The sequence below is a fragment of the Nicotiana attenuata genome, chromosome 5, assembly GCF_001879085.1.
Source record: "Nicotiana attenuata strain UT chromosome 5, NIATTr2, whole genome shotgun sequence".
Taxonomy (NCBI): Eukaryota; Viridiplantae; Streptophyta; class Magnoliopsida; order Solanales; family Solanaceae; genus Nicotiana; species Nicotiana attenuata.
Window position 1 is genome coordinate 39419936 of NC_031993.1, and position 14486 is coordinate 39434421.

Sequence of the window (14486 nt, forward strand, 5' to 3'; positions counted from 1 at the left end):
CAGGCTTTTACTGTGTCATTTAAACATACAAATTGATAGGCAACCAAACATAAAATATGCTGTAATTCACACGTCAAAGTGACAAATAAAACGGGAAGACGTGGATTTAATTTAACTTAAATAAATGAAAAAGAAACTTCAAAAGAATTACAAGAAAGCTCCGTTCTTCACACGACACCAGCCGACGTCGGCATTTCTGGCGAGGTACCGCTGACAAATTATACCCAGTTAGCACAAGGAGGTTCATCGAGCCCACATGGGCAACAACAACAAACAGCCCACATGCCGCGATTGTTCCACCGGCAACCTCTACGAACCGTGCCCCTTCCGAACCCCACCTCGTGATGACGAAGCTTGGCCCAATAAAAGTGGTTGCCGCCGCCGTTCCATCGAAAGTGATGACAGTACACCGATAAAAGTGATGGCGAAATCGTGACTCAATCTGGAGATTTACCATTAAAAATTGGAAGAACTTGAAATTAGGAATCACAATTTGAAACCCTCGATTTGTTGATGTTTTGGTTAAATGAATATTGGGGTTTAAATGAACGTGCCCGTGCAGTTTGGTAGGTTTTGATTGAATATTAAACTGGTTAGAATTGAAGCACCATTGTCAACCGTCGAAGGAGTTGGGCCAATTCAGATCTATGTTTTTTAAATATTTACTAAGTGGGTATTGTTTTATTTTGATGGAGGATTGAATTTGGAACCCATTTGAGGCTGAATCGTTGATATCATGAAGCTCAATGGCCTTGAAACAGGAGCTGATATGGACAATGCACCTTTTTTTAATCTCTGCATACTTTTGAATTGCCAAAATTATTTATTTTCCGGCAAGAAGTATGAGGAATATGTTTTTCCAATCATTTCACGTGCATAAAAATGTGAGAAACACTTATCTTGCCATGTCAGGCTTTTGTGTCTAAATGACACAATAAAAGCGTGGATAAAGTGTTCAAATGGAGATATTTTGTGTCTAAATGACACAATAAAAGCATGGATAAAGTGTTCAAATGGAGATATTTTGTGTCTAAATGACACAATAAAAGCGTGGATAAAGTGTTCAAATGGAGATAAGATGAAATGTTTAAGTGAAAGTGAAACATATTTAAGAGATGGTCGATATATTTGGCCATGTTTATATGGTTTTTATGGTCTTCTAATGCTCCGATGCCGCCTTTCTTTTTGATAGGATAGTGAAAATCTCATAAATGCAAATCTCGCTACTAGCTATTGAGAAAGCGATAGAGATGAGATAAAATCTTTCTTAGTCATAAGTCGGGATTCGGGAATATCGAATCCCCGAATTGGTAGGTCCGCGGAGGAAATAAAATCTTTCCTGTAAAATTAACCGGAAGAAATATTACTCCCTTGTTTTCCAAATCCATGTGAGGTGCACGTGGCCAAAGTGTTAATTTTACAGGAAATTCTAAAAAAATCTGTTGGTTTTACGAGTTAGGATCAAATGCAACTGCCTTTTACGTACATAAGGGCTATTTCTGTTAAGAGTGACACGTAAAGGACTGAATTAAATCACCTTAATATATTGAGGACCATTTTCGTAATTTCCCCCCAAAACATTGCCCTGCAGATGGGTTTATCCAATTTGTAGGGGCCAAACTTTTTCTTTTATTTACTCCTATTAATTTCATTTATTATTTATTATTTATTATTACGGGAAACTGCTATACCGCTAGAGATAGAAGGGAAGTTGCCGGAGAGCGATGCTATAGAAATTGGTAGGTCTGCGGAGGACGGGAATTACTAGGCTGACCAGTTCCATTTAGACTTTAGAGAATGTGCGCTGCGATTGCGATTTGGTTCTCACCAGTAGTATCAAAATTTTGGAGAGAAAAGATTGATGGAGGAGGAAACGGATGGACGCTGACTTCGTATAACTGCGGTTATACCCTAGCTGTTATAGTGATCATACTGATATGTCATTTGCTAAACTCTCGTCTTCGATTTCCCGTACCCGCCTTCCAATTTAGAGAACAACCTTCTGCGCGTCCACATGCCGAATCCAACAGTTATCCTGATGTCTCTCCCTCTTCTGCTCTTTCTGATGTCCGGTATCTTCTTCTTCCTTTCATATTGTTTTGATTGTAAGTTTATGCTCAATCGTAAGAAAAAAATAATGAATTTCTTTTTATTGTTGTTTCGAAAGAGAAAGATGCAATAGCGTTTAACTGTATCATTTTTCTGATGAAATTTCAACGTTATTTGGGTTTTTGTTGTTATTGTTGTTGTATTGGTGTAACTATTAGGCGTAGTTTTCACGTACCTTACTAGTACCAGGATTCACTAGTTTCTCAGCTCATTAGTACCATAAATAGAGATTGGTTGCAAAACGGCCCTTTTTGCTACTCAATTGCTTGATTTTAATTTTTAGTGGATTAATGAAGGTGCATGGCACCCTTGTATATCCTGATGGCTACTTGCTATGACACCTTTTCTTTTATCAGTACTTGCTATGACACCTATTCCATGAAAAATTTAAGTTGGGTTGCGAACCGATAAACTTGCTAAAAATAGTGGTTTTGGGAATTCACCTTAGACTAAAAATTCTTGCACTGTAAATTATAGTCTAAGGAGAATGCGAGACATTTATTGGCGTTTTCTTTGTAAAGAGACTGGGGAAGACACAATTCTTGTTGCTACATTGCAAAATAGTATCTAAACTATGGGACACTTCATCAAAAAAAAAAAGTATCTAAATTATGGGACTTCAAGCCCGATCTTAGAAATTGCGTAGATCATGACGAGGATAGTTAAGGAAGTGATGTGGAGTTAGAGAGGAAAAGGTTTGAGGAAGAGGTACAAGTCTGGGAAATTCATCCCACATGCTGTGAAGCAGACAATTGCGGGAGACAAATATATGGTTTTTTGATGAAATAAAGATACCTTTCAACTAAATATTTAACATTTTAATTTTATTTTTATTTTTGGTGCCCAGTCTCTGAGGAAGAGGTATAAGCCATTAGATGCTCGTTTGAAGAGCAACATATTGGTACGGCTCCTAGTGAGTTGTGTACCTCTTCTCCACATGTTTTTCTGCTTTTCAATAAATGAAACACTAGTTAAATTACCTCACTAAGCAAAAAATATAAATGAGACACTAGTTATCAGTGCATGCGCATTTATTTAGCATGATGTTTGTCGATTAATCTTATTAAAGCATTAAGTTAGTGCAGTTCATTCTTTGGATGTCTTTTTTGAGATAAAGTATTCTTTGGATGCTCTGTTGACATTCTGGAGGTATCTTAGGGTGAGAAGCTGAAGGTAACTATGTCCAAGAAAATGATATGATCCTCTTAGAACAGATAAGAAATAGCGCAGGTATAGCGTATATAACAGAAAGGAAAAACAACTGAGCTCTACTATATCCAAAAACTAAATCCATAATCTCTCATTTAATATTTCCTTTTTTAACATCCTTGTATCTCCTCAGGATCACTACAGTGATATCTGAACTAGATCTGAAGAATTTGATTGACGACATAAATATGAAATTCCATGCTAACGAGAAATGGGAAGATGTCATTAACCGGAGAACAGATCGTCTTTCCTACTATGCACGGTGTTGTAAGCAGAAGGTGGTTGCTCAGATTCTCATTATCTACTGTCTTCTTACTATTATGGTTTTTCTTTTATCTCTTAGGGACTTGCTGAATTGCCTACTTTCACAGAATTCAGTGTAGTAAACATACTTTATGCTTAATGGCTGAAACTATCAGTAAACTAAACTTTTAAAGCAGCAGAAAAGTGTCCATTAGGTGAACTATTAATCACAGAAGTAATTCCTTCACCTTTTGTTAACATACTTACGTGCCTTTGAAACTCTTTAAAGAAATGGAGTACCGCATGGTGGAAATGCTGCCACTGAATACTTCTAAAGGATTTAAACTGACTGAATGGTGTCAATGAACATAGTACAACACTTGCAGGCCTGTTTGAGCATGGGAGTGGATGCATTTATGTATGCATGACTACTTGTAGCTACTGTTGTGCAATAATGGCTTCACCTTCTGTTTAATGGCTCTTTGTATTAAGTTAAGTGATACAACATATCTGGATTAACTTGTTTTTAACTATATTTATTTATTAAATATTAGCGCTGTCTGATTTGTGGAAAAAAAGTTATTTCTATCTGTGACAGTAATGAGGTAATGATATTCGGTTTTTATCTCTTTTCTGCTTCAGGATGCACCTCTTAAATATCTAAGTGTAACTGTATTTGAGAATTGCTCTGTCGAGATGCTAAGAGATTTTTACATGGATAATGATTTCCGGAAAGTTTGGGACAAAACCTTGATTGAGCATAAGCAGTTGCAGGTGGATACTAGCAGTGGAACTGAAATTGGACTCATGATAAAAAAGTTTCCACTATTGACTCCAAGAGAGTACGTATTAGCTTGGAGAGTGTGGGAAGCCAATGATGGATCCTTCTACTGTTTTACCAAGGTACTTAATAAAGTTCAACATTGTTGGACATCAAGATCTCGTAGAACTGACTCCCCCTACACAACTCTCTCTAGATATTTTTCTTGATGGTGCTATGTCTCCCAAATTACGCAGTTCTCTTGCTATTTCATGTAAATATTGCAGTGAGAACTCATTAAGAAAGACGATCCTTCCCAAAAGAGTCCCTCTAAATTCTTAGATTGAAAAATTCTTCTGATGAATCTGGAAACTGCACAAAAAAGTAAGAGATTAAAGGAAGAAGCGATTGGTGTTCTTGCATAAGGTTATTTACATATGTTTCAATCATTCATGTGTTGCAACTCAGCATTATATTTTTTCCTGTTTCTATTTTGCCTGTTACACATATATCTTAGTTTATTTATTATGTCTGCTAAAAAATTTTGGCATTTTACTGCTAGTAGGAATGTGAATATCCGTCGGCACAAAGAAGGAAGAAGTATGTCAGGGTTGGGCTCTTTAGATCTGGTTGGAGAATCAAGAAAGGCAGGTTTTTGATTTTTTCCATGTTATTATTTCTCCTCTTGCATTAAAAACTGATTTAAGCATCTCTTGACAGCATAAACATAGGTGGGATCATGACACATTCTGTGAATTTAGACTTCACGTGAGCTTTTTCCCTTTTAAATGTTCAATTATTTGTTTCATCTTAGGGCTATATGTTTTCAGGGCCTTGTGATACTACATGAAGCAGCATAATCAAAACATTTCTGGGTTGTAGGTATATCGCGGTTTAGTCATGACTGAGGAAACATATCACTGACAAGATATGTGGTCATGCTAAGGAAAGATTTTGTCATGCCTTTTCCTTAGCATTGTCAAGTCTAAATTGTATGTATAAGAGAATAATGTTTAATTTACTTACCAAAGAAAAAGAAAAAGAAAATAAGAACGTTTAGTTTATAATAAAAATTAATTTGTGCATTATCTTGGTGTAAAATTCATAATTCTATCAGGCATGGGAATAAACGTAAATATAATGATTCCTTTTACTAGTACTTTTAGGATTCAAAGGTGGTGCAGTACTGAGTTGTTTCCTTGTGAAGTTGCTTTCAGTTTCTGGTAGGAATGCCTGTGAGATCCAAATGGTACACCAAGAAGATGCTGGTCTGAATGTTGAAATGGCAAAACTAGCCTTTGCAAAGGGCATATGGAACTATATCTGTAAAATGGATGATGCACTTCGTCAATACTCTGCCCTTGATCATTCTCAATTGACTTCAGATGTGAGTGCCGTGATGTTTATTCAAAAGGTCAGAGCTATACTTCTTTTACAGTTCTTAACGGAACTTTCACTATTCTTTTAGGAAAAGGAAAGTTAAATAAAATAGACATAAAAAAAATTTGGCAGTGAGAGAAACAGAAGCATCTTGCTTCTCAAAGTCAATTTTCCCTTTTTACTTGGCAGTGAGAGAAACAGAAGCATCTTGCTTCTCAAAGTCAATTTTCCCTTTTTACTTCAATGTGGCCTCCCTTCCACCAAAAATGATTAGCAGGTACGAGGACAGTGTGCTGCTATTATTGCATACCTGGACTACTTATCTTTCTCATTACCAGTAGAATAACGTATAATATGGACGAAAGGCAGTGCCAGTTTCTAACCCTAAATGTTTGTCTTTTTGACATGGTTTTTGATCTTTCCTTTCCTAACCCTTTTCCCCCTCTTGTCAAATGAAGGTTCCACTTGGATTGGACGCCTTAAACCACACAAGGAGCTTAATCAATCCAGAAACCTGCACAAATAGTGACTATTGCTGTGGAGTTTCACATGAATGCAGTACAAGGGAGCAAACAAAAGAGCCATTAAAGAACGTGGTGCCAAATATGCTGATGCTCCTGGGTGGTGCAGTCTGCATGTCTAGAGGGCTCTCTAACTTGGGAGCAAAGGTTGCCATGGCATGTATACTGAGTAAGCTTGTGAAGCGCAATTCTTTGAGAAGCAAATGCCTACAGAGATTTAGCCCGATAGAGGTTCAGAGATGTGAAGAATGTAGGATGACTCGTGAAGATGAGCTCCAGTGTGCCTCCTCAAATGTCACCTATTGATTAAGAATTTAGTTGTGCATATTTATACCTGGTTCAAATGTGCTTTCGCCTGCTCAAATGTCACTTATTGATTAAGAATTTAGTTGTGCATATTTATATCTGGTTCAAATGTGCTTTGAGGAAATTTCTTAATTGCTGCCTTTTTTTTAATTTTTTGCGGAATTCCTGTTTCATGACCCTAAAACGCAAAAAAAACGAGGAGCGGTAGAAAAGATAACTATTGTTCCTTCGTCGTATTTAATGGGATGACAATTTTAGGCGATTCGTGTATGGTCGTCCGAATGCATGAGATTGCGTGGGCACACGAAAATCTAGAAATAGGGCGAAATTCTTATTTTATGGCCCTAAAACACTAAAAATAAGGAACGGTTGTGGTGAACCGATGATTATTGTTCCTTAGGTCTTTTTTGATGGTCCGTCAAAATTTTAGATAATTTCGGTCCGGTCGTCAGGATGCATGCAGATGGCATGGGTTCTTGTATACGAAAATCTAGAAATTGGGCATAATTCTAGTATAATAGCCCTAAAATGCCAAAAAATGAAGAACGATCATGGCGATGCGATGACTAATGTTCCTCAGGTTGTTTTAGATGGGTCGACAAAATTTTAGACCATTCGAGTTCTGGCGCACGGACCCATGTCAATGGCATGGGCTATAACATACGAAAATCTGGGAATCGGGAGGAATTCCAATTTTATGGCCTAAAACGCCAAAAAACGAGGAACGGTCATGACGAGACAATGACTAATGTTCCTTGGGCCGTTTTTAATGGGCCGACAAAATTTTAGGCGATTCGGGTCCAGCTGCCCGTACCCATGCAGATGGCACGGGCGATAGCACCGAAAATCTGGGACTCGGATGAAATTCTAGTTTTATGACCCTAAAACACGAAAAATAAAGGCCGGACAAATTTTAGGCGATTCGGGTCTGGGCACCCGAACCCATGCAGATGGGAATCAGGCGAAATTCTAGTTTTATGGCCTTAAAACGCCCAAAAACATGGAACAATTATGGCGAGGTGATGACTAATGTTCCTTAGGTCATTTTTGATGTACCGATAAATTTTGGCCGATTTTGCTCTAGGCGCCCGGACCCATGCCGATGACGTGGGCTATAACACACAAAAATCTGGGGATCGGGCGGAATACCAGTTTCATGGCCTTAAAACACCACAAATGAGGAATGGTCATGGCGAGTCGATGACTAATATTCCTTAGGTCATTTTTAAGGGGCCGACAATGTTTTAAGCGATTTGGGTCCGGCGCCCGTACCATGCGGTTGGCGTGGCTATAGTACAAGAAAATCTGGGAATCACGCAGAATTCCAGTTTCATGGCTCTAAAACGCCAAAAAATGAGGAACAGGTATGACGAGGCGATGACTAATATTTCTTAGGTCATTTTTGTTGAGCCGGCAAAATTTTAGGCGATTTGGTCCAGGCACCCGGACCCATGCAAATGGCGTGGGCTATAGCACACGAAAATCTAGGAATCGGGCGGAATACCAGTTTTATGACTCTAAAACGCCAAAAAAGAGGAACGATCATGGCGAGACGATGACTAATGTTTCATAGGTCGTTATGGATAGGCCGGTAAAATTTTAGGTGATTCGCTTCCGGGTGCTCGGACCATGCATATGACGTGGGTTATAGTACATGAAAATCTTGAAATCGGGTAGAATTTCAATTTTATAGCCCTAAAATGCAAAAATGAGGAATGGTCATGGCGACGCAATGACTAATGTTCCTTAAGTCGTTTCTGATGGGCCGACAATATTTTAAGCGATTCAGGTTCGGGCGCCAGGAATTCCAGTTCTATAGCACATATGGCGTGAGCTATATCACATGAAAATCTGGATATCGGGCGAAATTCCGGTTTTATGGCCCTAAGACGCCAAAAAACAAGGAATGATCATGGCAAGGGGATGACTAATGTTCCTTAGGTCAATTTTGTTGGACCGGCAAAATTTTAGGCGACTTGGGTCCGGCCGCTCTAACCCATGCATATGACGTGGAGGTGGAGCATACGAAAATCTAAAAATCGGGCAGAATTCAAGTTAATATTCTTAAAACGACAAAAAAAGAGGAACGATCATGGCGAGACGATGACAAATGTTCCTTAGGTCATTTTTGAAGAGCTGACAAAATTTTAGGTGATTCAGGTTCGGGCGCCTGGACCCATGCATAGCACACAAAAATATGAGACTCAGGCGGAATTCCAGTTTAATGGCCCTATAACGCCAAAAATGAGGAATGTTCATGGCGAGGTAATGACTAATGTTTCTTAGGTTAGTTTTGATGGGTCGGAAATTTTTTGGTGATTTGAGTTCGAGAACCCGGACCCATGCAGATGGCGTGAACTATAGCGCACGAAAATCTAGGAGTTGGGCAAAACTCCATTTTTTGGCCCTAAAATACTAAAAAAGGAAGAACGGTCATGGCGAGGTGATGATGTTCCTTAGGTCATTTTTGACAGGCCTGCAAAATATTAGGCGAATCCGATGCGGCGAACTGGACCCATGCAAATGACGTGGGCTATAACAAACAAAATCTGGGAATTAGGTAGAATTCTAGTTTTATGGCCCTAAAATACCAATAAAATGAACTTCCATGGCTAGGCAATGACTAATGTTACTTAGGTCGTTTTTGATGGGCCGGTGAAATTTTAGACGATTTGGCTCCGGGCGCCCGAACCAATGCAGGTGGCGTGGTATATAACACACGAATATTTGGGTATTGAGCGGAATTCCAGTTTTATGGCCTAAAACGCAAAAACGAGGAATGATCATGGCGAGGCGATGACTAATGTTCCTTATGTCATTTTTGATGGGCCGACAATATTTTAAGCGATTCGGGTTCGAGCGCCCTGACCCATGTAGATGGCGTGTACACGAAAATCTAGGAATCCGGCGGAATTCCAGTTTTATGGCCCTAAAACATCAAAAAATGGGGAATGGTCATGGCAGCAAGGCAATGACTAATGTTCCTTAAGTCGTTTTTCATGGACTGACATAATTTTAGGCAATTTGGGATCCGGACGCCCGGACCCATGCAGATGGCGTGGGCTATAGCACATGAAAATCAAGGAATCGGACGACATTCCGATTTTATGGCCCAAAAATGAGGAACGGTCATGGAGAGACGATTGACTAATGTTACATAAGTTGTTTTTGATAGGCCGGCAAACTTTTAGGCGATTCAGGTCCGGGTGCCGGGACCTATGCAGATGGCATGGGCTATAGCACACAAAAATCTGAAAAGAGGAAGAATTCCAGTTTTATTTTCCTAAAATGCCATAAAATGAGGAACGGTCATGGCGAGACGAAGACTAATGTTCCATAAGTCGTTTTTGATGAGCCGTCAAAATTTTAGGCGATTCGGGTCCGGGTGGCACCCGGACCCATGCAGATGGCATGGCTATAGCCCACGATAATCTGGGAATGAGGCGGAATTCCCATTTAATGGCCCTAAAGCGCCAAAAAATGAGGAACGTCATGACGAGACGATGACTAATGTTCCTTAGGTCATTTTGATGGAACAAACATAATTTGAGCTATTTGAGTCCGGGTGTCCGAACCCATGCAGATGGCGTGGGCTATATCACAAGAAAATATGAGAATCGAGCGAAATTCTATTTTAGGGCCCTAAAACGCCAGAAAATGAGGAACGGTTATGGCGAGGCGATGACTAATGTTCCTTAGGCGTTTTTGATGGGTCGGAAAAATTATAGGTGATTTGTGTCCGGGCGCCCGGACCCATGTAGATGGCATGCACTATAGCACAAGAAAATCTGAATAACAGACAGAACTCCAATTTTATGACCTAAAACACTAAAAAATAAGGAACAACTATGGCAAGGTGATGACTAATGTTCCTTAAGTTATTTTTGATGAGCCGACAAAATATTAGACGATTCTAGTACAGCCGCCCAGACCCATGTATATGACGTGGGGTATATCACACGTAAATCTAGGAATCAGGCAGAATTCCAACTTTATGGCCTTAAAACGCCAAAAAATAAGGATCAACCATAGCGAGGCGATGACTAATGTTACTCAGGTAGTTTTTGATTGGCTGAAATTTTTTTAGGCAATTCGGCTCCGGTTGGTCCGACCGATGCAGATGGCGTGGGTTATATCACACAAAAATAAAGAAATCAGGTGGAATTCTAATTTTATGGCCCTAAATTACCAAAAACAGTGAACGGTCATGGCGAGGAACTGACTAATGTTCCTTAGGTCATTTTGAATGGGCCAGCAAAATTGTAGGCGAATCAGGCTAGAGCACCCGAATCTATGCAGATGGCTTGGGCTAAAGCACACGAAAATATGAGAATTAGGCGGAATTGCAGTTTTATGGCTATAAAATGCCAAAAAACGAGGAACGGTCATGGCGGAGCGGTAACTATGGTTCCTTGGGTCGTATTTGATGTCCCGAAATTTTTTTAGGCAATTCGAGTTCGGGGGCCCGGGTCCATGGTGGAATGCATGGGCTATAGCACAAAAAAATAAGGGAATCGGGCAGAATTCCAGTTTTATGGCCATAAAACCCCAAAATACGAGGAACGATCACGGCGGGGTGGGGGTGAGGGGGTAATTATGGTTCCTTGGATCATACTTGATGTCCTGGATTTAGGCTATCCAGGACTGGGGGCAGGGCCCACGGCGGAAGGCGTGGCTATAACACACGAAAATATGGGAATAAGGCGGAATTCAAGTTTTATTGCCGTAAAATACCAAAAAACGAGGAACGGTCGTGGCGTGGCGGTGACTAAGGTTCCTTGGGTCGTATTTGATTTCCCAAAATAATTTAAGGCGATCCGGGCCCAAGGGCCCGGGCCCACGGCGGAAGACATGGGCTATAACACACGAAAATATGGGAATTGGGCGGAATTCCAGTTTTTTGGCCGTAAAGAGCCAAAATACGAGGAACGGTCATTGCGTGGCGGTGACTATGGTTCCTTGGGTCGTATTTGATGCCCCGAAAATATTTAAGGAGATCCGAGCCCGGGGGCCTTGGCCCACGGAGGAAGGCGTGGGCTATAGCACACGAAAATATGAAAATCGGGCGGAATTCTAGTTTTATGGCCGTAACATGCCAAAAACACAAGGAACGGTCATGTCGGGGCGGTGACTATGGGTCCTTGGGTCGTATTTGAAGTCATGGAAAATTTTTAGGCAATCCAGGCCCGGGGGCCAAGCCCACGGAGGAAGGCGTGGGCTATAGCACACGAATATATGGGAATCACGCATAATTCCAATTTTATGGCCGCAAAACGCCAAAAAATGAGAAACGGTCATGGCGGGGTGATGACTATGGTTCCTTCGGTCGTATTTGATGTCTCAAAATTTTTTAGGCGATCCGAGCCCGAGCGCCTGGGCCCACGGCGGAAGGCGTGGGCTATAACACACGAAAATATGCGAATCAGGCAAAATTCCAGTATTATGCCCGTAAAACGCCAAAAACCGAGGAACGATCATGGCGGGGCAGTGACTATGATTCCTTGGGTCGTATTTGATATCCCGGAAATATTTTAGGCGATCCGGGTCTGGGGGCCTGTGCCCACGGCGGAAGGCGTGAGCTATAGCACATGAAAATATGGGAATCGGGTGGAATTCCAATTTTATTGCCGTAAAACACCAAGAAACGAGTGGTTCCTTGGGTCGTATTTTATGTCATGGAAAAATTTTAGGCGATCCAGGGCCGGCCCCACGGCGGAAGGCATTAGCTATGGCACACAGAAATACGGGAATCGGGCGAAATTCAAGTTTTACGGCCACAAAATGCAATAAAACTAGGAACGGCCATGGCGCGGAAGTGATTATGGTTCCTTGGGTCATATTTGATGTCCTGGGATCCTGGGAATTTTTTTGGTATTTCGGATCCGGGGGCTCTGGCCCACGACGGAAGGCGTGGGCTATAGCACACGAAAATATGGGAATCGGGCGGAATTCCGGTTTTATGGCCGCAAAATGCCAAAAAATGAGGAACGGTCATAGAAGGGCAGTGACTATGGTTCCTTGGGTCGTATTTGATGCCCCGGAAAAATTTAGGCATTTTGGGCCCGACAGCGCGTAAGGCGTGGGCTATAGCATACGAAAATGTGGGAATGGCGCAAAATTCCAGTTTTATGGCCGTAAAATACTAAAAAATGAGGAACGGTCATGGTGGGGCGGTGACTATGGTTCCTTGGCTGGAATTATTTTGGCAATCCGAGATCGGGGCCTGGGTCCATAGCACAAGGCGTGGGCTATAGCACATGAAAATATGGAAATCGGGCGGAATTCCAGTTTTATGGTCGTAAAATACCAAAAATGAGGAACGGTCATGGCGGGGCAGTGACTATAGTTCCTTGAGTCGTATTTGATGTCCAAAAATTTTAGGCGATCCGGGTCCGGGGGACCGGGCCCACAGCGGAAGGCGTGGGCTATAGCACAAGAAAATATTGAAATCGGGTAGAATTCTAGTTTTATGGTCGTAAAATACAAACAAATGAGGAGTGATCATGGCAGGGCAGTGACTATGGTTCCCTGGGTCGTATTTGATGTCCCTAAAATTTTTTAGGCGATCCGGGTCCAGGCCCACGGCCGAAGGCATGGGCTATAGAACACGAAAATATGGGAATCAGGCGGAATTTCAGTTTTATGGCCAGTAAAATGCCAAAAAACGAGGAACGATCATGGCGGGGTGGTGACTATGGTTCCTTTGGTCGTATTTGATGTCCCAGAAAATTTTTAGGCGATCCAATACCGGGGCCTGGGCCTACGGCAGAAGGCGTGGGCTATAGCACACGAAAATTTGGGAATCGGGCGGAATTCCTATTTTATGGCTGTAAAATGCCAAAACACAGGGAACGGTCATGGCGGGGTAGTGCTATGGTTCCTTGAGTCATATTTGAGTATCCGAAAATTTTTTAGGCGATCCGGGTCCGAGGGCCTGATCCCACGGCGGAAGGCGTAGGCTATAGCACACGAAAATATGGAAATCGGGCGGAATCCAAGTTTTATGGCCGTAAAACGCCAAGAAGCGAGGAACGGTCATGGAGGGGCGGTGGCTATAGTTCCTTGGGTCGTATTGGATGTCCCGGAAAATTTTAGGGGAATCGTGTCCGGGGGCCAGGGCCCACGATGGAAGGCGTGTGCTATAGCAAACGAAAATATAGGAATCGGGCGAAATTCCAATTTTATCGCCGTAAAATGCCGAAAAATGAGGAACGGTCATGATGGGGCGATGACTATGGTTCCTTGGGTCGTGTTTTATGTCCCCAAATTTTTTTAGGCGATCCGGACCTGGGGGCCTGGGCCCACGGCGGAAGGTGTGGGCTATAGTACACGAAAATATGCGAATCGGGCAGAATTCTAGTTTTATGGCCGTAAAATGCCATAAAGCGAGGAACGGTCATGGCGGGGTAATGACTATAATTCCTTGGGTCGTATTTTATGTCCTGGAATAATTTTAGGTAATTCAGGTCCGGGGGCACGGGCCCATGGCCGAAGGCGTGGGCTATAGCACACGAAATAATGGGAATTAGACGGAATTCCAGTTTTATGGCCGTAAAACACCAAAAAACGAGGAACTATCATGGCAGGGCGGTGACTATGGTACCTTGGGTTGTATTTGATGTCCCAGAATTTTTTAGGCGAATCAGGTCCGGGGGCCTGGGCCCACGGTGGAAGGCGTGTGCAATAGCACACGAAAATATGGGAATCGGGAGGAATTCAACTTTTATAATCATAAAATGCCAAAAAACGAGGAAGGGTCAGGGAACCACGATGACTATGGTTCCTTGGGTCGTATTTGATGTTCGGGAAAATTTTTAGGCGATCCAGGCCTGGGGACCCGGGCCCACGGAAGAAGGCGTGGGCTATAGCACACGAAAATATGGGAATCGGGCGGAATTCCAGTTTTATGGCCGTAAAATGCCAAAAAAACGAACGGTCATGGAGGGGCGGTGACTCTG

At 41.9% G+C, this 14486-nt stretch overlaps 1 protein-coding gene across 1 annotated transcript; it reads left to right on the forward strand.

Moving 5' to 3' along the window:
* Positions 1649–6660, forward strand: LOC109225680. Its single transcript, XM_019390429.1, has 6 exons — positions 1649–2072; positions 3452–3596; positions 4204–4464; positions 4887–4968; positions 5539–5735; positions 6160–6660. Exons 1-6 carry the CDS (start codon positions 1798–1800, stop codon positions 6526–6528), a joined length of 1329 nt encoding a protein of 442 aa, XP_019245974.1. The 5' UTR covers positions 1649–1797; the 3' UTR covers positions 6529–6660.

Coding starts and splice junctions, on each gene's coding strand:
- LOC109225680 (XM_019390429.1), top strand. CDS start 1,798: ATGTGCGCTGCGATTGCGATTTGGTTCTCACCAGTAGTATCAAAATTT. Junction 3,597..4,203: donor CACGGTGTTGTAAGCAGAAG/GTGGTTGCTCAG, acceptor TTTCTGCTTCAG/GATGCACCTCTTAAATATCT. Junction 4,465..4,886: donor CCTTCTACTGTTTTACCAAG/GTACTTAATAAA, acceptor TACTGCTAGTAG/GAATGTGAATATCCGTCGGC.